The sequence below is a fragment of the Cynocephalus volans genome, chromosome 12 (assembly GCF_027409185.1).
Source record: "Cynocephalus volans isolate mCynVol1 chromosome 12, mCynVol1.pri, whole genome shotgun sequence".
Lineage (NCBI taxonomy): Eukaryota > Metazoa > Chordata > Mammalia > Dermoptera > Cynocephalidae > Cynocephalus > Cynocephalus volans.
The window spans coordinates 17,041,926-17,069,599 of NC_084471.1; the positions used below are offsets into that span (position 1 = coordinate 17,041,926).

A 27,674-nucleotide genomic window follows, 5' to 3' on the forward strand; every position below is an offset into this window, starting at 1 on the left:
CAGTACATTCTCATGGTAGGAAGTGATGGGGAACGCTTTCCTCAGTCTGTATGGCACAACTGAACCTCCTTTAAAATCTATAATCCTGGCTTGGATGTGAATCTTCATGTTACTCCGTCCCCAGGGACTGACTACTACTGTTGCCTGCCTACTTAGATGTCTTATCCACTGCCTGCGCTGGCTTGCCACAGCAACTGCAAGTGCAGGCCAGCATTCTTCTGGTCCCAGGCCTTCTGTTCTACCTTAACTTCAGAGGCACAGTCTCTTAGCTCTGAACACACCCCTGCTTAGCATTCATCAGGCCTCATTCTTTAAAGTTGGAAATAGAAGTGTCAACCCCATTTTACCATTTAAAAAGTTTGGTATGTATTAAATATGAATTATTATGTTATATATTTAGGAAGAACCATATGACTACATAAACAGTGAAATTCTTTACTTTTTACACATAACAGTCTTTTCCTCAGAATTCAAAGTCCAAGAAGAATGCATTTTGTTAGAGCTATTCTTTAAAGGAGAAGACATCAAATTAGAGAGAAAATTAACTATTGAGTTTAAAACTATGAGAAGTCTTCCTCTAGCTGTCATTAATTTTTAGTGACCTGGGGCTTGTTTTGATATCTAAAAGCCAAATAAAACAAAGAAACAATAGTTACTCCATCCTTCAATCTACTGTCCTTTCTAGAGAGAGGGGCTTTGGTGAACCCAGATTGCTACACCAATGACATTCTGCAATATTAACACCAAAATGATTGAAGTCACATTCATGAATTACAAAAGAAATAATAGTTCATGAACTGATAGCTCCTCCACTCTATTAGGGTTGGGTGTCATAAACCAAACTAATTTTTATTTTATTTAATTTTATTTAGGGCCCTCAATTCTTTTTTTTTTTTTTTTTTTTGATCGGTAAGGGGATCACAACCCTCGGCACCATGCTCAGCCAGTGAGCGCACCGGCCATCCCCATATGGGATCTGAACCTCCCCATACCTTGTACAGCACTAGGCATAGAACAGGCTCTCAGAGTTTGAGAATGAATGAACTAACAGTCTGCCTCTTCTTTTATAACACTGAATATCATGCTAGGAAAACAAGACATGTCACTTTTAATTTACTTACCAAACTGTAAGAGTGGCATTGAGAACACTTCTAAATCATGAGCATTAATTTGAGAACAGTCAGGAAAGTGGAGTCTCTGGGACACCTGCCTCTTTTTTGTGTCCTCCTGTGCAATCAGAGCCAAGTTACAACTTTTCCAGGCCTAGGTTTACCTATCTCTTAAGCTTATGGAATTTACCCCTTTTACAATTCTACAAATTAGGGCTGGCTGGTTAGCTCAGTCAGAGAGCAGTAGTATAATACCAAGGTCTAAGGGTTCAGATCCCCATACCAGCCAGCCACCAAAAAAAGAAAGGCAACATAAAATTCTATAAATTACCACCTATTTGACAAACCTAGATTACCTGTGGCAGATGGCATATTTAAGGAATTTACCTTTAAAAAACTTTTTTATAATCCTTTTAAAGAAATGCAACAAGAGCCCTACACAACGTCCATTTGAAATGGAATCACAAAGACTGGCTCTGTTTGTGTTGCAGCCACAGTTACAGAAAGGAATGTCAAGCAGCAGGAAATGGATTTTGTTTCCATCACTCTGCATGGCTACACATGGAACATTTTTAGTCTAGCTTTAAAAACTCTGAGTTAAGGTAAACAAAACAGGAAATTATATAATCTTCATTAAGATTCCATTGGTGTGTCGCAGCTCCTGATCCCAAAAGGGCCACTGATAGATGAATTTCTTGTATTGCCGAGAACAAGCCTCTCTCGTCTTCCAAATGCTTCATTTACTAAAACACAAATAGTTAAGAAACTATCAGATTAGGAAATTAAGAGTCTATAACATAAAAGGAGACTAAAATGTAGAAATGAGCAGTGAAGTTCTCTAGGGTGGAAATTTTATGAAAATATGTAACAGTTTTGTAAATGGGAAAGTACCAACTCAGAAGTCCAAGTTAGTGCTCTGAATGAAGTGAATCATTTTTAAAATGGTCCATTTTTTTTTTTAACTTTCTTCGTCTTGTCCTGTATTTATCTAATCCACCTTGATGACAGATGTCCCATTACTTAGAACAGTGACTCTATCCTTCTCTTATTCTACTTCTGATTGTTTCCTATTTTCTCTCTCTCTCTCTCTCTCTCTCTCTCTCTCTCTCTCTCTCTCTCTCTCTCACTCACCCAAAGAGAAATCTCAGAATCTCAGGATCCTTCCTCTGCATGGGAGGAAGGATTCAGGAATCATATAGTGGGGATATATGAAGGTTCTTGAAAAAGTTCTTGGATAAACAGAATGGAAAGATAATATAAATCTTTCCATGAACTTTTTGAAGTACCCTCATATTATGTCTGTTTACAGGACACATCAGACTACTTCAAAGTAATAAATAAGCAGGCAGGATCCCAAAGCTGGATTTTGTAGAAATTGGATGAGAAATGGGCAGATATATTCACACTGGTAACTGAGAAGGGGACGGTTGTACTTTCAGGCCATGCTACATTTACTTCAGGTTTCCCAGAAGATTTTTCAATCTTAAGATATTTTTAAAATGATGTGTGAATCATTTAAATCACTTAAAGTGTGAAGACAAACTTACTAGTGAACATGAACGTTTCCAAATTACATTTGATTCTGTTTATCTGCTACACAGACTACTGTATCTTTGCTATCTCTACCTAATGTATTCAAGTCACATATTCTGTTAGTCCTTACAGAACTCATTCACAAAGAGCAGGAAGCTAAAGATGCTTACCTGAAGAGACTTTGCTTATATCCCAGACCCGAAGCCCTTCCTTCTGACCTCCAAAGGCATAAATAAATGGCAAATCAGGGCAACATGCAGAACAGAAGAGAACTCCCTGGGGAGAAAAGAACAGAAAGTCAGTGATTTTGATCTTTCCACAGAGCCCTATTGTCTGGATCTCTACTCTTGTCTCTAAGAACCTATGGTTTCTGACCACTTGGGTCTCTCACCTTCATTATCATTCTGTCTTCTAGAGGTTTCCTAATAAATCTAATCTGCTGTGTATCCCCAGAAACTTAGGCTCTCTTTTTAAACAATGATACCAGAGGTCACTGTTATTTTTAAGCTTTTAATGTTTTTTTTTTTACATTTTTGTTACTAGATAATACATATGCATTATAGAAAATATGAACAAGAAAAAATATAAAATTCTCTCGGTGAGATAACTAATGTTCATGTTTTGGAATATAATCCACTGGATTTAAATATAAGCATTTAAGCAATTATGCGTTTAAACATAAGCATGGGATAGTACCAGAAAAACTGCTTCTGTAACCTGCCTTTCCAAAAGTAAATACACACACACAATTTTGAACAGCTGTGTGGTGTTCTACTATAACTCAGTCCCTGGCATACAGTAGGTGCTCAAAAATATTTGCAGAATGAATTCCAGTTATTTCTAAATTTTTTGCTACTATACAGTAATCAATTTCAGTGTAGTCAGAAATAGTTATGCAAAGAGGTAGTGATAGATAAACTGACCTCCAAAGCTACAGTGCCCTAAGGTTTAAGATTTCTTGGGAGTGGTCCTGGTTTTAGGGTAAAAAAATGTGGCCACTTCACTTGTGTCCTAGAAAACCCTCTCCTCATCTTCTTGGTCTTACCAAGCAACTGTCAACCCTGTGAGTTGGAAAAGGAACCAGGTAGTCACTGAATTCCTCCCAAATTGTCCTAAGTTATAAAACTCCCACCAAATTTGAATAAGCTCAAAATTAACTCCCCCAACGCATCTGTATTTTTTAATGCAATGATTCCAAAAGAAAGACAAGCAATAAAAGTCAGAAACAGAATAAACAGTGGGCCGGCCCATGGCTCACTTGGGAGAGTGTCGTGCTGATGACACCAGGGCCACGGGTTCGGATCCCATATAAGGACGGCCGGTTAGCTCACTGGGTGAGCGTGGTGCTGACAACACCAAGTCAAGGGTTAAGATCCCCTTACCGAGGGCCGAGCCCGTGGCGCACTTGGTAGAGTGCTGCGCTGGGAGCGCGGCGATGCTCCCGCCGCGGGTTCGGATCCTATATAGGAATGACCAGTGCGCTCACTGGCTGAGTGCCGGTCACGATAAAATGACAAAAAAAAAAAAAAAAAAAAAAAAAGATCCCCTTACCGGTCATCTTTAAAAAAAAAAAAAAGAAACAGAATAAAGGAAAACAAAGACATTCATGGACATTCTTACCATCTTCATGTCCCTAGAATGAACTAAACTTGGCCTATTTCCTAATATGTCCCAGATCTTCACATATTTGTCTGCTGAAGCGGTCACAAGGCAGCCCTTGATTTGAGTGCTTAGATCAAGACCTAAAGGAAGATAAGATTAGTTCAAAGACTCTCACTTTGAGATATAGGTTTTCTTCATCATAAATTTATAGAAATGAAAGAAACATTATTCTTGCTCACCAGAGATTTCATCATTGTGTGCATTAAGTGTAAAAATTGGCTTATCTGAACGTGCATCCAAATTATATACAAAGCCGTCATCTGTACTGGCCTGGAAAGAGTAAAAGATGGGAAAGATCACACTACATGACAATAAAATTTAGCAATGAGTAAATAGTATAAATCATAGTAAAAATATCTATATTATCTGACTTACCTCCAGAGCTTATTAAAAATTATCATGGACATAAAGAATTTATTTTTGTATGGGCTGAGTTTGCACTCACACAGACTAATTCTGTTGACAGGTCCACTAGGCAGTTGGACATGAGAATGAAGTGGTGGTGAGTGGTATGAAAGGAGTTACAGATGAGAAGCACAGAGGTGGTAGTTACATCCACGAGAGCAGAGGCCTGGGGGGCACAGGTACAGGTGAGGAGGGGCCCCCTACAGAGGACAGAGTCACGGAAGGAGGAGGACATAAGGAAGAATGTCAGGGAAGCCAAGGGAACAGCTTCTGGAGAAAGGCGGAGAAATTCAATCAGATACAGATGGAAAGCCAGACAACAGTGTGTTGTTAAACTTTCAAGAAAGGGAGAAGAGGGGCTGCCCAGTTAGCTCAGTTGGTTAGAGTGTGGTGCTGATAACACCAAGGTGCAGCAAAAAAACAAAACAAAAAAACAAGAAAGGGAGAGGAAATGAAGGAATTAAGAGACAGACATGTCAAGGATGGGAGAGAGAGACCTAAGCCTGTATACGGGTGGAGGGGAAGAGCTAGCACAGGAAAACAGGAGAAAGAAAGGACAATTGAGGCAGTGTGGAAAGCTGGCATGGGGCCAGAACAGAAGAGGAGGGAGGGAAGGAGGGGAGCCCTTTTATCACCTCCCACCTTCCCTAAATATTTGTGATTTTTATATCCATGCCACATATTTGTTAGTAAATAACCTCAGGAAATATATGTGCCTGACTATTGAGAGCCCAAGTACAATACAACATTCAAATGCAACTGGGACTTCACTCCTCATAACTGTAAAATGGAATCTGGCTTTCAGCGGCTTGGCCGGGAATAGCATGTGGAACTACCAAGGGCGCAGAGAGTTGAGATTAGGTGTTTCAGAACCATTCCCTCAGGAACCTTATTAAAATTGTCTACATCTTTTTTTTTTTTTTTTTTTTTTGTCGTTTTTTCGTGACCGGCACTCAGCCAGTGAGTACACCGGTCAGTCCTATATAGGATCCGAACCCGCGGCGGGAGCGTCGCCGCGCTCCCAGCGCAGCACTCTACCAAGTGCGCCATGGGCTCGGCCCGTCTACATCTTTTAAGAGAGCTGTTTTTAAGAAACTTTCTCCTTTGCAAAGCACTACATATTTACTTTAGGAAAACTGGGAAATACATGGACATATCATAATTTCTTTAATTAATCCTTCTGGATGAAAGCTAAGACTTTATTTCTCTATGTATTAAAATGTCGGTGGAATCTTTGTTGCTATGTGGAAAATTGTCATCCTACAGACAATAAGAGTATTTACTTTTTCCCTACTTGGAATACAGTGCTATTAATTAAATAGGCTAGGATTCTCGTCACTAGAGCTCCATTCAATAAAGAGGATTTAAATAAAGAATTTCTTCTTGGACTGATTTAGCCATTAAAAAACATTAAAAAGAATCTTAACTATGCTTAATATTTCAAAAACACACTATAATAAAATGATCAAAATCAGTAAGTGAAAGAAAATGTGGCACACTTTGGAATGGTTGGCAATTAAAATCGTTTAAATGTTCACTAATTTTTGGTGGCTGAGCCATTTGCTTGTTAAAAACAAACAAATAAAAACCCCTTATTTTTCAACCCTAAAGTCCAAATACTTCACACTGTTAATATAGGAAAAGCTTTCCCAAAATTCTTTCTAGAATGGAGTTTAAAAAAATAAGTTATTAGTAAACTGGAAAAGCAAAACAGTAACATGTATACTCTTACCAAAAAATGATAAGGTGAAAAGTGATTCCAAGTCACTCTCTCAATCTGCCCACTGAACCGCCACATTCGATGGCTTTCATCTGGATTTCGGCAGTCATACAAAGTCACTGACCTGGAAACATTCAGGCAAAGTTAGGGTTTTAAGAGTTCAATTCTCCTCTATATTTATTTATAATGAAATGGTAATAAAACAGTTTTATGCAGTCAAGATTCAATTATTGAAAACCTATTTTAAGTTTCTAAAACAACATAAAAAAATGAGTTGAGTTTCACTAATTGGTGGATTCTGGTCCTGTCACTTGAAGTCACTGGTGGCTTGATGTCATAGTGGCCTTGACTTTCTCCAGGTCAACTCCTCCATTTACAAGACAAATCCTCTCTATTTCTGAAGTCCGGGACAATTTCTAATTTCCCCTTTCCTGGTAGAGTTCAGAGCCAAATAACTCACGGCTTAGCCATACTTGCTCTCCACAGGCAGGTTACTGTGTGGGAGAATCAAGGGCTACACTTCATCTGCATGAATCACAACTAAAAAACGTAAACATATTACTCTTTGAAAGGATTAGGACCCAAAGTAAGGACTGCAGGTTCGTTTCTGCTTCTACTAGCTGTCTCTCCCACCTACAGACCCAATCTGTAAAAAGGGAACCCAGTTATGACTAGAAACCTCCAGTTGACTGTAGTGGCCTCAGTTCTTCACCTCTCCTATATCTATGCCCTCTGTCATGTGACATGCGAATTCCTCCCATGAAGACAGAGTATATCTCCCCACTCCATGTGACCTGTCTTGGCCAAGAGAACAAGGCCAAGTGTACTAGTTCTGAGCCTACATTCAAGAGGCCACAGTATCTCTGCTTGGGCTTCTGACCACGCCTGCTGGTCTCAGGGGGATGTGAAACAGAAGGAGGTTAGCCAAACCTCCCTGGCACAGCTGAAATAAGCCAGTATGAGCACAGCTGCCAGATGAATCCAGCCAATGTTAGCCCAACCTCACAGAGGTGTAAGAAATAAATGCTTTTTGTTTCAAGCCACTGGTATTTTGGGATGGTTTGTTTCACAGCAACAGCTAACTCACAAACACTCTATAAATCCAAGAAGCTGCTACTTCCTATAGTTACATTATTATGATAGAACCACATTTCCTTGCAGACTGAATGAACCAGAGTTGAAAAGAAAAAATAATGTTAACAATTTAAAAATGTAGGTGATATATTCTCAGTAATACATTCTGTCTGGGCATCAAGTGATACTTTCTGAATTAGTTTAAGAGGATAAAAACAGAGCAGCAATAATTCTTAAAAGTGTTTTCTTACTTATCATATGATCCAGAAACCAGAGTCTGTGATTCAAATGGATGAAACTGCAGAGTCTGGACCTAAAGAAAGGAAACATAAATGAAAAGACCTATGTTTGTTTGCTTTTGGTAAAATTTTTAGTATGTGGCAAGAACCGATTTGGCAGTGTTCTATAAATTCTTCCCTTTGAAATTCAGTATTATTTAAAGAATCACAAATGTATCACATAATCAGAATGGCAAACCATATTCCCAAATAAAGACTGGCACTTAAAGACATAATGCAGCACTCCTCCAACTGTGTTCAGCAGAATACTTATGTTCCTCAAATGTCAAAAGATATTCAGAAAATAGGGGAGTGTTCAAACATACCTGGGCAACTCCACATGCTCCAGAAGTCCCACAATGTGCATTAGCACATTAGATCCCTGAGGAGTTCTGCAGTAATGGCTCTGTCAAATTCTTTAACATTATTGTGACTGACACCTCCCATCCCTTTTAGCAGCCTCTGTAAATATGGCACCAACGTTCCTAGTGACTAAAGGTGGTCCCCGACTTATGATGGTTTGATTTACGATTTTCCGAATTTATGATAGTGCAAAACCATCGCAATTTTGACATAATGTACAATATATTCAATAAATTACATGAGACATTCAACACTTTGAAGGAGGCTTTGTGTTAGATGATTTTGCCCAACTGGTGGCTAATGTTAAGTGCTCTGAGCACATTTAAGGTAGGCTAGGCTAAGCTGTGGTGTTCGGTAGGTGAGGTGTATTAAATGCACTTCCACTTAGGATACTTTCAACTTATGATGGGTTTATCAGGACTACCCTGGGGTGAGTCGAGGACCATCTGTACACCTTTATGCACCCATTTCTGGATCTCTAAGATGGGTGCTGTGCCTATCACACAGAGCTTTGTGAAAATCCAATGAGATAACATGTGAAAGTACTTTGTAAAACACAAAAAAACCATATGTAAATGTTTGGGATTATCTTTAGCCAATATCTTCCCAGATTTTTTAGAATCCCTTTTATTCACCAAATCACCATACCTTGTCTGTGTGTACAGCAAAGCTAACTGCTGGTTTCCCTAAGCACATGTCCCACAGAACCACACTGTGGTCAGCTGATGCACTTGCCAGCACATTTCTGAGAAATGAAAGAAACTGTCAGGTAATCTTTTATTAAAAGTCAAGAGCATTAAATATAAAAAAAGGATTCTATTTACAGTAACATCAAAAAGAACAAAATACTTAGAAATTAAAGAGTATCTAAATAAGTGGAAAGACACCTCATATTCGTGTATTGGAAGACAATATTGTTCAGATGAAAACACTGCATCTACAAACTGAACTACAAAATGATTTACATGTTCAACCAATTGCTTTCAAAATCCCAGCTGACTTAGTTTTGGCAGAAACTGACCAGCTGATTCTAAAATTCATATGAAAATGCAAGGGGCACAGAATAGCCAAAATAATCTTAAAAAAGAAGAACAAGACTGGAAAGCTCACACTTCCTGATATCAAAACTACTGAGAAGCTACAGTAATCATGATATTGTGGTTATAGCATAAGGACAGACATACAGATTAATGGAAGAGAATTAAGAGTCCAGAAATAAACCCTTATATTTATGGTCATTGATTTTTGACAAGGATGCCAAGACAATCACTTGTTTAATGGGGGAAAGAATAGTCATTTCAACAAATGGTTCAGGAACAACTAAATATCCTTAAGCAAAAGAATGAAGTTGAACCCCTATCTCATACCATATACAAAAAAAACCACCTCAAAATTGATCAAAGATTTAAATGTAAGAGCTAATACTATAAAACTGTCAGAATAAAACAGGTATAAATATTCATGACCTTAGGGTTAGCTGTGGTTTCACAGATACAACACCAAAAGCAAAAACAACAAAAGAAATAAAGTATACATCATCAACAAGAACAACTTGTCCTGCAAATGATACTATGAAGAAAGTGAAGACAACCCACAGAATGGGAGAAAATATTTGCAAATCATGAATCTGATAATGGATTAATATCCAGAATATAGAACTCCTATACTCAACATCAAACACAATTAAAAATTGGGCAAACAACTTGAAGACATTTCTCCCAAAGAAGACACACAAATGGCCAATAAGCACAAAGATGCTCAACATCACTAATCAAAAGAAATGTAAATCAAAGCCACAATGAGATACCATTTCACACCCATTAGGATGGCTATTAAAAAAATATAGAAAATAGCAAATGTTGGGAGGATATGGAGAAACTGGAAATGTTGGGTGCATTGCTCATGGGAATGTAATTTTGCAGACGATGTGGAAAGCAGTATGGTGGTTCCACAAAAAATTAAATGTAGAATTATCAAAAGAGTCAGGAATAACACTTCTGGGTACATAACCCAAAAGAAGTGAAAGCAGGGACCTGAACAGATATTTGTACACCCATGTTCACAGCAGCATTATTCACAATAGCCAAAAGGTGGAAGCAACCCAAGTGTCAATCAATGGATCAATGGATAAACAAAATGTGGTACATACACACAATGGAATATTATTCAGCCTTAAAAAGAAAGAAAACTATGACGTATATTGCACCATGGATAAACCTTGAAAACATGCTTAGTGAAATAAGCCAGTCACAAAGAGACAAATACTGTAGATTCCACTCATATGAAGTACAGAACAGTCAAACTGGAGAGAAAATGGAATGGTGGTTGCTGGGGAGGGGGCTATGGGGAGTTGGTTTACCCTCTGTAAAGGGTAACAGAAGTTTTAGTTTGAGTAGATGAAAAAGTTCTGGAGATGGAAGGTAGTGATGATTACACATCAACGTGAATGTACTGAAAGCCACTGAATGTATACTTGAAAATAGTTAAAGTGGTAAATTTTATGTTATATATATTTTACCATAATTGAAAGAAAAAAGAATAAGAGTATGTGGATGAGATGTGAAAACTAAATAAAGTACGAAAAATGTCTTATGGGAAGAAACACAATGCCACCACAACATTGGCACTGCAGTACACCTACAGTGAGAAGCTGGCAGGTGGTGTGGGGGTGCAAATATGCAGCCAGCAAAGCTCCTGCTTTCACACAGCATATACTGCAGGAAAGGAAGATAAGATGAACATGAAGGCCTTCAACACACGAAGCATAGAGAATGGAGTAGGCAGGAGGTAAAATCACAATTGTTACAGTCTTTCACAATCATCCAAATGTTATTTCTTTTTACCTGATTAACTTATTCCACGAGAGGTCAAGGACAGCATCGGTATGCCCTTCTGCAGAGGAACTCTGTAATAATTGCTTTAATTACTTTTTGTATTAAAGATCTCCCATCATAAAACTGATGTTAATGCAAGATTCTTTAAACCTTAAGATTATTGTTTTGACACTATGCAGACTTGCTTGAAGAACTAAAGGAAAAAAACTGTCTACTCTAGATTTTTAATTTTTAGTGGCTGGCCAGTATGGGGGATCCGAATCCTTGACTTTGGTGTTACCAGTGCCATATTCTCCCAAGTAAGCTAATCAGCCAGCCCCCAAACTTTGTCTCCTTTAGATACCCATGATAAACAAAAAACCTAGCAGTTTAAAAAGCTACGGGAATTAATACATAGATATTTAGAATTCAACACACTAAAGGCTAAATAGAAATGTTTTAAAAGTTCAAAACTAGCATATTAGTATGAATAGCTACTATATCCTCGTATGGGGGAGGATCAGAACCTGACAGTCATTTGCTTTATGTGAGAAAGAATAACATGCCAATGGAGGTTTCATGCAATCAGAAATAAGTTTCCCTTGGACAGCTTTTTCAAAACTAGAAATTACGACAACTTCATAACTACCTGTCCTGTCCCACCAAGAATATCTGATTGGAGAAGTGCATGTTCTTATCTCACCCCTTATTTACTACCAGTAAACTTGTTTCCATTTGTCATTAGAGTTTGAGTATCTATTAATTTCCTTACCTTCTTTCCTTTCTTTTTCTTCTTTTTTGAAAGTTTACTTCCAAGTGTGAAGATTGGCTCTAAAGAGTCCACTATATCAAGGTCCCATACTTCAATAACGGGGGTCATGTTTCCCACAGCAATATAACTTCCTACAGAAGGAAACGATGCATATGTGATTAAAAAGAAAATACATAAATAACCTCTCACCAAATATACTGCATTGTAGATTAACTGAGGAATGGCAGAGAGAAGTGCTTCTCAAACTTATATATGCATATGCATCATCTGAACGTTGTTAAAATGCAGACTGTATTTCAGGTGGCCTTGGGCGGGCCCCAAGCCTGCATTCTAACCAGCCCTCAGGTGATGACTGCTGTGTTATGGGTCTTTGGACTACAATTTGAGTAACAAAGGCTCAATCTCTTGGCCCCAGTATCCTCACTTATATAATGAGTAGCCCCCCACCCTCCTTCACAGGCTGTTGTGAGGATAATGATCAGATCATGAGTGTGAACAAGCTTTGCAAACAAGATGTAGTTGTCATTATTATCAGTGTTTATCTTTGTTAAGAAGTACAAATGGGCTGGCCATTTGCTCACTTGGTTAGAGCATGGTGATGGTAACACCAAGGTCAAGGGTTCAGATCCCCTTACCAGCCAGCCTCAAAAAAAAAAGAAAAAAAAAGAAGAAAAGTACAAACAGGGGCAACCAATACTGTGCAAGATGTGGCTAAAAAGACTAACATGACAATTTAATTATGTGTGACAAGCCTCTTCATTTCAGTTTCCTCTGATGTTTTCTGAAACAGGTTATGCCATTTTATACTGCTTTTTTATGTGATCTTAACAGTTTTACAGCCCAAAGGGCTTTCCAGGCCCTGTCCTTCAGCCTACAGCAGAGCAGCTACCTCCTTAGCCTATCTAAAGTCTGGAGATACACAGACTCCAAATGATAAAGTGATGGTGTATTAAGAACTATATAACTATCGCTTCATAAAATACCAGTAACTTCATAAAATACTAACAATTCTGAAAATATTCATACAGAATACATAATTTACATAGCTAGGAAAAACCACACAAGACTAGGAATCATTGTGTAATCTTAAATTTTCCAATTACCAGTAGAATCATCTGGGCTGGGATCAAAATTCAGCCATTCCACACTCAGAGGATATGCAGACAAAAGTATATCATGGTGTACATAAAAAGAATCTTCTTCTTGATTATAAACTGAAAAGATTGGAAAAGGAGACTTTATTACATTAGAATAAGAGTCATCAGTAACAACATCCCACTCAAAATAACAGACTCTCCTTATTAAACCAATGGGAACCATAATGTTTACAGTGAATGCACTTGACGACATTAAAAGGAGATTCCAAAGTCATTACTACTAGGCAAAAATTCTGAATGTCTAATATATTCCCATTGTCTGGCATGCCCCAGAGGGGAACATGAGTACTGACAGATATTCCATCTGCATGCTTACTAGAGAAATGGTCCTGCCATCTAGTTCACTCATTAGAAAAAAGTCATAAAGTGTCCACAAACAGTACTTATAATTTTATCTTCTAAAGGTCTGATTATAAGTCAAAAAGAACAAAAAACAGCATTGAAGAGAAATAATTCATATTTAGAAATCTAAATGCTTGTCAAAAATTACTCTTTAAATTAATATTTCAAACCAGGTCAAGATGGCGGAAGAGGAGAGCTGCCTGCCGCTTTCCTGCCACCAGTAGAAGCAGCCTGAGGCCCACGCCAGATGCAGCTGTAGCAGAATCAGTGCAAAGGAACAGCTTCGAAAGGGTGTCTTTACCCTGCCAAGAACCGGGAATCTTCCCCCAACCCGCGCGTGCGCCACGGCCTGCATCCCAGCCGCAGCTGCAGACGTGGAAACATGGAGGCCTGAGCCGGAGTGAGTCACCCCGGGCTGCAACGGTGACCGCGGCTTCTGACCCCCCGCCCCCACCCGCTGTCCCCGGAGCTAGAAGCGAATCAACCGGCAGCCGAGACAGGGAGACGTCCAGCGGAAGAGGCAGAAGCTCCGCAGAGACCACACGCCCTGCAGGCCGCCACTGCCTGATCCAATAGGTAGGCTTCACCGCCGCCACCTGGCTTCATTCCCAGCCCAGCCCAGTGCACAGAGAGCGGGGAGTCGTCCGGCATTCACCGCTGCCACCCGGCTCCATCCCAAGACTGGCCTACTGCGCACAGAGCAGAGAGACATCCTGCAGGGGAAGGGGAAGCTCTGCAGAGACCACACGCTCTGTGGTGCCTTGGTGCATCCCAGCAGCCCGGGCCAGAGCACAAGGAACAGGGAGTCACTGAGGTAGCCATACCAAACTGGCAACCACAGCAACATCTTAGTCAATAGTGTCAAACCTGTGGACTGTGAAACCCCCTGCCACAATGAATAAACATCAAAGAAAAGATACCAGAAATACAAAAAATCAAGAAAGTACACCACAGATAATACATCTCAAGCTCTAGATCCTATAGAACAAGAAGCCCTTGAAATGACTGACAAGGAATTTCGAGTGATAATTCTAAGGAAACTGAATGAGATACAAGAAAACTCAGCTAGACATCATGATGAAACCAGGAAAAGTATACAGGACCTGAAAGAGGAAATGTACAAGGAAATCAGTGCCCTGAAAAAAAGTGTAGCAGAACTTGCCGAACTGAAGAAGTTATTCAGTGAAATAAAAAACACAACGGAGAGTTTAACCAACAGGCTTGTGGAAATTGAAGAGAGAACCTCTGAACTTGAAGATGGGCTGTTTGAAATAACACAAGCAGACAAAAAGAAAGAAAAAAAAGAAAAAAGAATCAAAGGCATTGAAGAAAATCTGAGAGAGATATCAGACAACCTTAAGCGCTCAAATATCCGAGTCATGGGTATTCCAGAAGGGGAGGAAAAAGGAGATTGCATTGAAAACACATTCAAAAAATAGTGGCAGAAAACTTCCCAGGTATAGGAAAAATCACAGATCTTCAGATCCAGGAAGCTCAACGATCTCCAAACATATTCAACCCAAAAAGGTCTTCTCCAAGACATGTTATAGTCAAATTGGCAAAACTCAAAGACAAAGAGAGAATCTTAAAAGCTGCAAGAGAGAAGCGTCAAATCACCTATAAGGGAGCCCCAATCAGGCTCACATCAGACTTTTCATCACAAACCCTAAAAGCCAGAAAGGAATGGGATGATATATTCAAAATACTAAAAGACAGAGATTGTCAGCCAAGAATACTCTACCCTGCAAGGCTATCCTTCCGAAATGAAGGGCAAATAGTATATTTCTCAGACAAACAAAAACTGCAGGAGTTCACTACCACACGACCACCCTTACAAGAAATTCTCAAGGGAGTACTGGGTTTGGTTCCCGAAAAATAACTACCAGTGCCATAAAAACCCAAGAAAAATCTAAACCCACTAGTATAATAAAAATGTCATTCATGAAGAGAAAACAAACAAACAAAAAGGCTATCTACAACCTAAGGAACCAACAAATACAGAAACCAAACAGTAAATCAGAAAGCAAGGAACAAAAGACACCTAAGACAACCAACCAACCAATAAAATGCTAGGAATAAATCAACACTTCTCAAAAACAACTCTTAATGTAAAAGGCTTAAATTCCCCAATCAAAAGACACAGACTGGCTGACTGGATTATAAAGGAGGACCCAACTATATGCTGCCTTCAAGAGACCCACCTCACCCAAAAACACTCACATTGACTAAGAGTGAAAGGATGGAAAAAGATTTACCATGCAAACAGAAAAGAAAAATGAGCTGGAGTAGCTATTCTTATATCTGACAAAGTAGACTTTAAACTAAAAACCATAAAAAGAGACAATGAGGGACACTACATAATGATAAAAGGACTGATCCATCAAGAAGACATAACAATCATAAATATGTACGCACCCAATGTTGGAGCAGCCAGATTTATAAAACAAACGCTATTAGACCTAAAAAAGGAAATAGACACTAATACCATAATAGCAGGGGACCTGAACACCCCACTGTCAATATTGGACAGATCATCTAGGCAAAGAATCAGCAGAGAAACACAAGATCTAAACAATACTCTAGACCAATTAGACTTGGCAGATATCTACAGAACATTCCATCCAACAACTGTCAGAATATTCATTCTTCTCATCAGCACATGGATCATTCTACAGGATAGATCACATATTAGGTCACAAATCAAGTCTCAATAAATTCAAAAAAATTGGAATTATCCCATGTATTTTCTCAGACCATAATGGATTAAAACTAGAAGTCAATAACAAACTAAATTCTGGAAACTATACAAACACATGGAAATTAAACAGCATTCTGCTTAATGACATATGTGTCCTAGAAGAAATCAAGCAGGAAATCAAAAAATTTATTGAAACTAATGAAAACAATGATACATCATACCAAAACCTGTGGGATACTGCAGAAGCAGTATTAAGGGGGAAATTTATTGCATTAAATGCTCACCTCAGAAGAATGGAAAGATGGCAAGTGAACAACCTAACACTTCACCTTAAAGAACTAGGAAAACAAGAAGAATCCAAACCTCAAGTTAGCAGACGGAAAGAAATCATTAAGATCAGAGCAGAACTGAATGAAATTGAAACCCAAAAAACAATACAAAAGATCAATGAATCAAAAAGTTGGTTTTTTGAAAAGATAAATAAAATTGACAAACCATTAGCATGGCTAACAAAAAAAAGAAGAGACAAGACTTAAATAACAAAAATTAGAAATGAAAAAGGCGATATTACAACTGATTCATCTGAAATACAAGGAATCATTCGAGACTACTATAAACAACTATACGCCAACAAGTTTGAAAATCAGGAGGAAATGGATAAATTTCTGGACACACACAAGCTCGCAAAACTGAGCCATGAAGACGTAGAAAATCTGAACAGACCAATAACACTAAAGGAGGTTGAAGCTGTTATCAGAAAGCTCCCAACAAAGAAAAGCCCAGGACCAGATGGATTCACAGCAGAATTTTACCAAACATCCAAAGAGGAATTGACACCAATTCTTTAGAAACTATTCCAAAATATTGAAACAGACGCAAATCTCCCTAACTCCTTCTATGAAGCAAACATCATCCTGATGCCAAAACCAGGTAAAGATATAACCAGAAAAGAAAACTACAGGATGATATCCGTGATGAATATAGATGCAAAAATCCTCACTAAAATACTAGCAAACAGAATACAGCAACACATACATAATATAATTCACCACGATCAAGTGGGATTCATCCCAGGGATGCAAGGTTGGTTCAACATACGCAAATCAATAAATGTGATACACCATATTAATAAAGTCAAACACAAGGACCATATGATCATCTCTATAGATGTTGAAAAAGCATTTGATAAAATTCAGCACTCATTCATGACAAAGACCCTCTATAAGTTAGGTATAGACGGAAAGCATCTCAACATAATTAAAGCAATATATGACAAACCCACTGCCAATATCATCCTGAATGGGGAAAAGCTGAAAGCTTTTCCTTTAAGAACAGGAACTAGACAAGGATGCCCACTCTCACCACTCCCAGTCAACATAGTGTTGGAATTACTAGCCAGGGCAATCGGAGAAGAGAAGGAAATAAAGGGCATCCAGATTGGAAAAGATGAAGTCAAACTGTTCCTGTTTGCAGATGACATGATCCTATATATCGAACAGCCTAAAGCCTCTACAAAAAAACTCTTGGAGTTGATAAATGATTTCAGCACAGTAGCAGGATACAAAATCAACACACAAAAATCAGTAGCATTTCTTTTCTCCAATAGTGAACATGCAGAACGAGAAATCAAGAAAGCCTGCCCATTTACAATAGCCACCAAAAAAATAAAATACTTAGGAATTGAGTTAACCAAGGAGGTGAAAAATCTCTATAATGAGAACTACAAACCACTGCTGAGAGAAATCAGAGAGGATACAAGAAGATGGAAAGATATCCCATGCTCTTGGATTGGAAGAATCAACATAGTGAAAATGTCCATACTACCCAAAGTGATATACAAATTTAATGCAATCCCCATCAAAATTCCAATGACATTTTTCTCAGAAATGGAAAGAACTATCCAGACATTTATATGGAATAACAAAAGACCACGCATAGCCAAAGCAATGCTGAGCCAAAAAAATAAAGCAGGAGGCATAACACTACCTGACTTTAAGCTATACTACAAAGCTATAATAACCAAAACAGTATGGTACTGGCATAAAAACAGACACACTGATCAATGGAATAGAATAGAGAATCCAGAAATCAACCCACACACCTACAGCTATCTGATCTTTGACAAAGGCACCAAGCCTATACACTGGGGAAGAGACTGCCTCTTTAGCAAATGGTGCTGGGAGAACTGGATATCAATATGCAGGGGAATGAAACTAGACCCACACCTTTCACCATACACTAAAGTCAACTCTAAAATGGATTAAAGAATTAAATACACACCCTGAAACAATAAAACTTCTTAAAGAAAACATAGGAGAGACACTTCAGGAAATAGGACTGGGCACAGACTTCATGAATACAACCCCAAAAGCACGGGCAACCAAAGGAAAAATAAACAAATGGGATTACATCAAACTAAAGAGCTTCTGCACAGCAAAAGAAACAATTAAAAGAGTTAAAAGACAACCAACAGAGTGGGAGAAAATATTTGCAAAATATACATCTGACAAAGGATTAATATCCAGAATATACAAGGAACTCAAACAACTTTACAAGAAAAAAACAAGCAACCCAATTAAAAAATGGGCAAAAGAGCTAAGTAGGCATTTCTCTATGGAAGATATACAAATGGCCAACAGACATATGAAAAAATGTTCAACATCACTCAGCATCCAGGAAATGCAAATCAAAACTACACTGAGATACCATCTCACCCCAGTTAGGATGGCTAAAATCCAAAAGACTCTGAACAATAAATGCTGGCGAGGTTGTGGAGAAAAAGGAACTCTCATACATTGTTGGTGGGACTGCAAAATGGTGCAGCCTCTATGGAAAATGGTATGGAGGTTCCTCAAACAATTGCAGATAGATCTGCCATATGACCCAGCTATCCCACTGCTGGGAATATACCCAGAGGAATGGAAATCATCAAGTCGAAGGTATACCTGTTCCCCAATGTTCATCGCAGCACTCTTTACAATAGCCAAGAGTTGGAACCAGCCCAAATGTCCATTATCGGATGAGTGGATATGGAAAATGTGGTATATCTACACAATGGAATACTACTCAGCTATAAAAACGAATGAAATATTGCCATTTGCAACAACATGGATGGACCTTGAGAGAATTACATTAAGTGAAACAAGTCAGGCACAGAAAGAGAAATACCACATGTTCTCACTTATTGGTGGGAGCTAAAAATAAAGAAGTTAATTAACACACACACACACACCAGGGCGGGGCGGGAAGAAGACATAACAACTACAATTCCTTGAAGTTGATATGACAAGCAAACAGAAAGGACATTGTCGGGAGGGAGGGGGGAAGGAAGGAGGGAGGGAGGTATCGGTAATGGGCCACAATAATCAACCACATTGTATATGGATAGAATAAAATTAAGAAAAAATAAATAAATAAATATTATTATACAAAAAAAAAAAATTAATATTTTAAGAATGTTTATAAATACTAACAATGTAAACAAAGCTTTTAAAGACACCCTTTTGGAATACAGCAACTAACAGAATTAGCTAACATTCACAGTTATAATGTTAAGAAGCAAAATATTGTTAAAATCAATGACTAAGAAATCTTTTAAAAATTATACTGTGAAACACTGATAAAATAAAGCCCAGTAATCAGAATCCACCTCCCATATGCTTTTTATTAAGAAAAAAAAAAAAATGATGGGGGATGGCCAGTTAGGTCATTGGGTGAGCATGGTGCTGACAACCTGAAGTCAAGGGTTAAGATCCCCTTACCGGTCATCTTTAAAAAAAAAAAAAAAAAAAGATAAAATAAACTAAGGATTTTTGTAATTCCTCAGACCTCTGCTCCTGGGATATATCCTGGGATTAGCAGATTCCGTGTAATGTTCTACCCCATCAGTCTACGATGAGAATGCATGTTCAAAATGATTAGACTGTGATCCTGCAAAACCTCAGCTAGGAAACTGATAGCCTGTAGAATTTAACTATGTAACCAGCTTAAATGAGGTACAGCAAGATATGGCACCTAAAAATTCGTAACAGTAACTGTTACAGTTTTTATTTTAATATCACTTAAAAAAGCTTTTAGTAAAGGATTTATTTCACTTACCATGCACTTCTAAATTGCACTGGTCCTTTCCAGCTCGGCCACAAACAATGAGATTGTCACGGGGCTTAATCAAGAAATCATCACGTTCATACTGTTCCTAAGTGCAGAGAAAGTCATTGGCTAGAAGCTGATATCCAGTAAGGCTTTCCAGACACTTAAGACTATAATTAGAAAAGTGATGTAAATATTTACCGTATCTTTCAGAGTAACATAAGGATCTTGATCATTACTCCCATACACTGTAAGACCCAACAGAGATTCACCAACAGTCTCAGCACCTACAATAAGAATTCATAAACTGAAATGAGTACAACCATACCTTGTTTTATTGTGCTTCATTTAATTGTGCTCTGCAGATACTGTATTTCCAACAAATTGAAGATCTGTGGAAACCCTACATTGAGCAAGTCTATTGTCACCATTTTCCCAACAGCATGTGCTCTCTTCTTGTCTGTGTCACATTTTGATAATTCTTGCAATATTTCAGACTTTTTCATTATTATTATACCTGTTATGGTGATCTGTTATCAGTGATCTTTCATGTTACTATTGTAACTATTTTGGGGTGCCATGAACCACACCTATATTATAACCACAAACTTAATAAATATTATATGTGCTCTGACTGCTCCTCTGATGGGCTGTTCCCCAGTCTCTCTCCCTCTCCTGGGACCTCCCTATTCCCTGAGACACAACAATACTGAAATTAAGCTAATTAATAACCCTACAATGGCTTCGTAGTGTTCAAGTGGAAGAAAAAGTTGCATGTCTCTCACTTTAAATCAAAAGCTAGAAATGATTAAGCTTAGTGAGGAAGGCATGTTGAAAGCCGAGATAAGCCAAAAGCTAGGTCTCTTGCGCCCAACAGTTTGCCGAGTTGTGAATGCAAAGGAAAAGTTTTTGAAGGAAATTACATGTGCTAATCCAGTGAACACATGAATGATAAGAAAGAAAACCTTATTACTGATATGGAGAAAGTTTTACTGATCAGGATAGAAGATCAAACCAGTCATCAGATTCCCTTAAGACAAAGCCTAACCCAGAGCAAGGCCTTAATGCTCTTCAATTCTGTGAAGGCTGACAGGTGAGGAAGCTGCAGAAGAAAAGTCTGAAGCCAGCAGAGGTTGGTTCATGAGGTTTAAGGAAAGAAGCTGTCTCCATAACAAAAAGTGCAAGGGGAAGCAGCAAGTGTTAATGTAGAAGCTGCAGCAAGTTATTAAGATCTAGCTAAGATCATTGATGAAGGTGGATACACTAAACAACGGACTTTCAATGTAGACAAAACCTTCTATTAGAAGATTCCATCTAGGATTTTCATAGCTCGAGAGGAAAAGTCAATTCCTGACTTCAAAACTTCAAAGAACAGGCTGGCTCTCTTGCTAGGAACTAATGCAGCTGGTGACTTCATGTTGAACCCAATGCTCATTTACCATTTGAAAAATCCTATGGCCCTTAAGAATTATGCTAAATCTACTCTACTCTGTAAATGGAACAACAAAGGCTGATGACAGCACATCTGTTCACAGCATGGTTGACTGAATATTTTAAGCCCACTTATGAGACCTACTGTTCAAAAAGAAAGATTATTTTCAAAATATTATTGCTCAGTGACAACACCTGGTCACCATGAGCTCTGAAGGACAGGTACAAAGAGATTAATGTTTTCATGCTAACACAACTTCCATTCTGCAATCCATGGATTAAGGAGACACTGATTTTCAAGTCTTATTATTTAAGAAATACATTTTGTAATGCTACAGCTACCATAGATACTGATTCTTCTGTTGGATCTGGGCAATGTAAATTGGAAACCTTCTGAAAAGGATTCACCATTTAGATGCAATTAAGAACATACATGATTCAAGGGAGGAGGCCAAAATATCTACACTAACACGAGTTTGGAAGAAGCTGATTCCAAACCCTCACAGATGACTTTAAGGAGTTCAAGACTTCAGCAGAGGAAGTACAGATGTGGTAGGAATAGCAGGAGAACCAGAATTAGAAGTGGAGCCTGAATATGTAAGTGAATTGCTGCAATCCCATGATAAAACTTGAACAGATGAGTTGTTTTTAACAGATGAATAAAGAATGTCGTTTCTTGACATGGAATCTATTCCTGCTGAAGATGCTGTGAACATTGTTGAAATGAGAACAAAGGAGTTAGAATATTACATAAACTTAATTGATAAAGAAGCAGCAAGGTTTGAGAGGATTAACTCCAATTCTGAAATGAGTTCTAATGTGGGTAAAATGCTATCAAACAGTATTGCATGCTACAGAGAAATCTGTCATGAAAAGAAGAAACAATATGGCAAATTTCACTGTTACCTTATTTATAAGGTAACAGCCATCCCAACCTTCACTAACCACCACACTGATCAGGCAGTAGCCATCAACATCAAGACAAGACCCTCCACTAGCAAAGATTAAAACTCGTTGAGGGCTCAGATGATCATTAGCATTTTTTAGCAATATGGTATTTTTGTTTTACGGGGTTTTTTTTTTTTGGTGGTTGGCAGGTACAGGGATTGAACCCTGGACCTGGGTGTTATCAGCACCATACTCTAACCAACTGAGCAAACCGGCCAGCCCTTGCAATACGGTATTTTTATTTTTATTTTTATTTATTTTATTTATTTATTTATTTATTTTCTTTCTTTTCTTTTTTTTTTTTCATGACTGGCACTCAGCCAGTGAGTGCACCGGTCATTCCTATATAGGATCCGAACCCGCGGCGGGAGCGTTGCTGCGCTCCCAGCGCAGCACTCTACCGAGTGCGCCACGGGCTCGGCCCAATACGGTATTTTTAAATTAAGGTATGTTCACTGTTTTTTTAGACACAATGCTATTGCACATTTAACAGACTACAGTATAGTATAAACATAACTTTTATATGTACTGGGAAACCAAAAACTTTGTGTGACTCACTTTATTGGAGTGGTCTGTAACCAATCCTGCAGTATCTCCAAGGTATGCCTGTATATGGAGTATACTGACATTTATAAAGCAAATGTATTTCACAGGGCCTAGTTTCCAAAGTCCTGTAGTTTCAGTTTTAACCTAACTTTTTAGAATTATTTATAGAAATGTTAACCTTGCAAAAGACAGGAAACTTTCCCCAGGCTAAAGTCTCTGTTGTGGATATAAAATTGTTGGTGGCTGTCAAGGACAGATGCCCTTGAGAGCAGGTTAACCTACCAATTGTTATGTAAAAATACTGAGGAAACTGCTGCAGGAAAACATAGTATTTGCTAAGAACAAGCTTTTGTTGGTAGATCAACTTAACCTTTTGCAAATTGCATTATGGAATGTCACTTTGCTTGTTTCAAGGATGCTACTAGTTTTCCATTTGTTAGCCATAATTCTGCTGATATCCTTGTGTTTTTGTAATGGTTAAATCAACTGAATTTTGTAAAACTTCCTTGTCTTTACAATAAAAGGGAGAGGCTAACTTTGGAGGTGGCTGACACATTCAGTTTTGCCCCTCCTAATGGAGAAATTACTGAAGTGCAGTCCGTCTGGGCCTCAATGCATATATAGTGCTTGAATATTCGTGTAACTCTTTTCTTCGTATCCATTACACAGGGAAAAGAGGTGTAACACCTGCACATGCAATAAAATACACAATACTATTTTTTTTAGATATTAGATTTATACCTTAGATTAGTGGGTTAGAACTTATCTTATAAACTAATTTAGGAGATATGCTCTCTGTCCAAGTCTTGAAACAGCTTATTTGACTGATGTCAGAGACAACAAAATCTCAGAGTAAAGCTTTGGAACAGCAGAGGCATGATCAAATGCATTGAGCTCATGATTACAAACCAGTAGAAGTGAAATGAATTCTAACCTGGCTCCCGCTCCTCATCATATTTATCTAAGTCATACTCGGCCAGCTCATCATCACCTAGTGTCCTGTCATCCTCTGGGTCGCCATCCTCCAGGGGCTCCCTTGGTCGTGCCTGTGTGCGTGCACTCTGCATGCCATCTTCTGAAGGATTGCCTGTCCCCTCTTCGTCACTGCCACCATCCTCTCTATGAGAATGAAAACAAAAAGGAAAAAAGGAAATCACCCAAATGGCACCTTCCAATAACAAGACTACCTAGTCATCATTATTTAAGATAATACATTTCATCTACAGATATCAACATTCCTAAACTTACTGTAATTTTTCTTTTGCTTCAGCAATGAGACGTTTTACTTCTTCTTTACTCAGCTCTACCTATAAGAGAGCAAATATTTCATTACAATATATTTAAGGAAATCACTAGAAGTCTTTGAATTAAAAAGAAGTTTGCAAACAAATGTAAAATAACTTCAAGAAATGTTATCAAGATAAGAATAAAACATTAATCCAGACTCTCTAAATTTAACGTAAATGGGAGTTTTTACAGGTCCTTACATTTAAGATCCCATCCAACTTGAAAATGTTCAAAAATCATGCTCATTCTACTCTAACTCTTGGTCTTTAAAAAAGACTAATTTTTAAAAACTGGTTCTGTTGTAGCCCATTTGGTTTTCTTCCAACTATCTGTGACTCCTTCTAGAGCACCTCTCCCTCTCTTCTCTATGGGCATTTCTTAACAAACCACCTTTGCATAGGTCCTCTGCTCTTTTCCCTATTGTCACTGCCAAGTATTCACTCATCGGGTTCATCTCTTTGCAAAGCTCATTCATTCTCAAGACTAAAACCACCACCTCTGAACTGATTGCTCCAACATTCCCCTCTCTAATCTTATACTCCAGTTCTAGTTTTCCAAGCGCCTATAAGACTTCCCACTTGGACATCTTTTATCCCAATATTCAAGTTCAAAACTGAAGTCGCTCTCTTTACTTCAAGACTGGCATTCCATCACTTAATCGATACTTCAGTACCTTTAAAACACCCCTATTAATACTAAACTGTAAGCTCCTTGAAGACTAAAACTTACTTGTCACTGTATACCTAAGCACTCAATTCAGTTCTTGGGCCAATGCAGTGAGGCTTAATGATTGATAATGAATGAATCAATCACCCAGTTTCTAATAAAATGCCTCTAGTAATATGGAAATCCTCTTGAGAATGACATTCCATTGTGGGACAGCTGCAGAAAGCAAAGGTTATTTCTTAAGTTTATTTAAAGGATATTTATTTGTCTAATTTCTCTTATTAGTTGGTGTTCTCCTTTCTGGGATTTCATAGAATAAATTCAATCTCTTCTTATAAACTCTTCAAACAGTGGCTCCCAAACTTGTGTGCACATTAGAATCACCTGAGGGATCTTTTAAAAATTTCAGGCTACACTCCAGACTAATTAAATCACAATACTGTACTTGGGAGCGGGGTACAGGCATCAGTATTTTCTGAAGCTCCCCCAAGTGTTTTCAGTGCATAGACCCTTCATTTGGAAATCACTGTCTTTAAGTATTTCTAAAGCTATATATTCCTTTTTAATAACAACTGTTTCCTTCTTCAATAATTTTTAATTTAAGATAATTTTCTGTCCCCATTCTATAAATACTCACTGAGTGCCTATTGTAAGCCAAACGTTGGAGAAACAGTGGTGAATAAAACACAGTATGTGCCCTGGTGGAATTTACACCATCTGGGACTACTTCAATCTCTCATTCTTGTTGACTCCACATCCAAGCCACTCACATTCCTATCACCTTCCTTATCTCTGTCATTACTGGTCCAATTACATTGAAACCCCTCACTTCTTTTATAACACTTCTTCCCACTGACATACTATATATGCACATGTCAAAGCCATAATGGCAGAGAGTTTTTGTTTTGTTAATGCCTATCCCAGGACCCTGAACGATGCTTGGCCTGCATAAAGGACTTAGTATCTGATGAATAAATCACCTAAGTAATCTTCACCTCTACTACAGACTCAGTCTCCAACTCCTGTAGGTTTTTCCTTCATAATATGTTACATTTACCTCTCATCCCCACTACCAACATCTCATCAACTCCCTGCCTCACGACATCGAAGTCTCCACACCAGTCTTTCTACACCACAGCTTTCCACCTTACTTTTCCTAACACGGAGCACAAGAGTGGAAAGTAGAGTTTTCACATATGTGCTCTCTTCCCAGTTATGCCTGAAAATGCACTGACTGGGCTGTGGTGTTGCCAAAAAGCCTTTTAGGGTATTTCCCATCCAAAGCAGCACCCCGCCCCCTTCCAGCCCGCGAGATGCACGTGCGTGCGAATTGGGGGATGGGGTTGGACTTGGGGGTAGGGGCGGTGACGAGGTGCGGCCCCTGCTGCCCCACGCCCAGGAGACCCAGGCCCTTGGAGCCGTAGCTCCAGTCACAACAATCAGGCCAAAGCCGGCCTCGTCGCGACCAGTCACACCAGCCTGGCCAAGGCCCCGTGTCCCGGGTCCAGGTTCGGCCAGGAAGGGCTGACCCAGCACGCCATAAATAGGCCGCTACCCCCGTCTCCAAGCGACTAGGCCTCACCTTGTCTGGAGTCTCTTTGGCCACACCGCAGCGGACCCAGGCCACGCACGTCACTTGGCGGCTGCGATTCATGCTTCTCCGCTCAAGGACGTCTCAGGGCAGAGATTCGGTCGCAGCTGCAGGACCACGGCCGGCCGCACCGCCGCCCGCAAGCTCGGGGATCCGCACGCTCGGGGATCCGCACGGGGCGGTTATCCGGGCAAAGCGCAGGCGCGAGCCGTTGGTGCTGCAGCGGCGGCGCCCGCTTATGACGTCACGCGGAGGCGCCGAGGGGCGGGGAGGGGAAGGGTTGGAGTGCCCCTGTCGGGGTGGGCCGTGTGGCGTCGAGGGAGGAAGAGGCTTTGGGTGTTGTCCCGGTGCCTGCGGGCTTCGTGGAGGCATGAGTGAATGAATGAGTGTATAAATAAATAAACCAATAGTAAGTAAATAATAAGTAAAACGGAACTGTTGGGTCAGTCAGAGGCAAAGTTCCACCAATCTTTATTTTGCTTGCAGTTCCATAGACTTCAAGCTGACAGATGGTAGAGGTTTGTGGGTTTATTTTTGTTTTGTTTTAAAGCTTTCTCCTAAATGAATCTGTCGTTTCAAGGAGATTCTGCCGTTATATTTCATTACATTCTTGAATGTTACTTCCTCACCTTAAAACATTTCACACCTATTAAATACTAAGTATACGGTAGTGATTTGTAGCATTACCGAAGTGCCTGTTCCGTTGGAGGCACCGTTATTTTTAAGTGCCTTATGTGAACTTGGTTACTAGAGGTCTTATCTCTGTTTTACACATGAGGAAACATCAGTGATCTTTCCCAAGGCCACACCGCTGGTAAGTGGTGTAGCTAGCATATGAACCCAGGCGGTGTGACTCCAGATTCCTGGCTATTATCTATGTTATGCTTCTCAGCTAAGGTCAGAGTCATCTATTAGAAACCGTCAGTGGCAGGGGGACTTCAGAATGGAATGTCTTAAACAAGCATCCCAGAAAGATCTGAGGTTTGATCTCTTTCTTGGTCGAGTGACCCTGTCTGGGTCATTTGCCCTCTCTGATCTTCGATGTGTCTATCCTGCTTCTGAGACAAGCAAGCAAAAGGAACAGGAGAGTGGCTGCTCTGGAGGAAAAGTGGTGGCAAAGGTAATCTGGCAGTATATAGTCCTCCCCACGTTCCTTGTGAAAAAGGGGATGTTCACCTGTGGGATCAATT

General features: G+C 39.1%; 1 protein-coding gene across 2 annotated transcripts; it reads right to left on the reverse strand.

Annotated features, from left to right (window-relative positions):
• Window positions 1–421: 421 nt before the first annotated feature.
• Window positions 422–26,659, reverse strand: PWP1 (PWP1 homolog, endonuclein). Of its 2 annotated transcripts, none has more exons than XM_063075099.1 (15): window positions 26,476–26,659; window positions 24,189–24,247; window positions 23,932–24,059; window positions 20,217–20,302; window positions 20,025–20,121; window positions 12,833–12,943; window positions 11,730–11,860; window positions 10,988–11,049; window positions 8,793–8,889; window positions 7,755–7,816; window positions 6,442–6,553; window positions 4,484–4,574; window positions 4,263–4,384; window positions 2,813–2,918; window positions 422–1,852 (listed from the first exon to the last, which is right to left on the reverse strand). In XM_063075099.1, the coding sequence occupies exons 1-15, from the start codon at window positions 26,545–26,547 to the stop codon at window positions 1,743–1,745; spliced, it is 1,446 nt and encodes a 481-aa protein (XP_062931169.1). In that variant the 5' UTR covers window positions 26,548–26,659; the 3' UTR covers window positions 422–1,742. The 2 variants fall into 2 exon arrangements, with proteins under 2 accessions (XP_062931169.1, XP_062931168.1); XM_063075098.1 differs by having other exon boundaries at window positions 23,875–24,059.
• Between the last annotated feature and the right edge of the window lie 1,015 nt (window positions 26,660–27,674).

Coding starts and splice junctions, on each gene's coding strand:
- PWP1 (XM_063075098.1), bottom strand. CDS start 26,547: ATGAATCGCAGCCGCCAAGTGACGTGCGTGGCCTGGGTCCGCTGCGGT. Junction 8,890..10,987: donor TCGTGGAATAAGTTAATCAG/GTAAAAAGAAAT, acceptor TTCATTTCTCAG/AAATGTGCTGGCAAGTGCAT. Junction 2,919..4,262: donor ATTCTAGGGACATGAAGATG/GTAAGAATGTCC, acceptor TTTTCTCCCCAG/GGAGTTCTCTTCTGTTCTGC.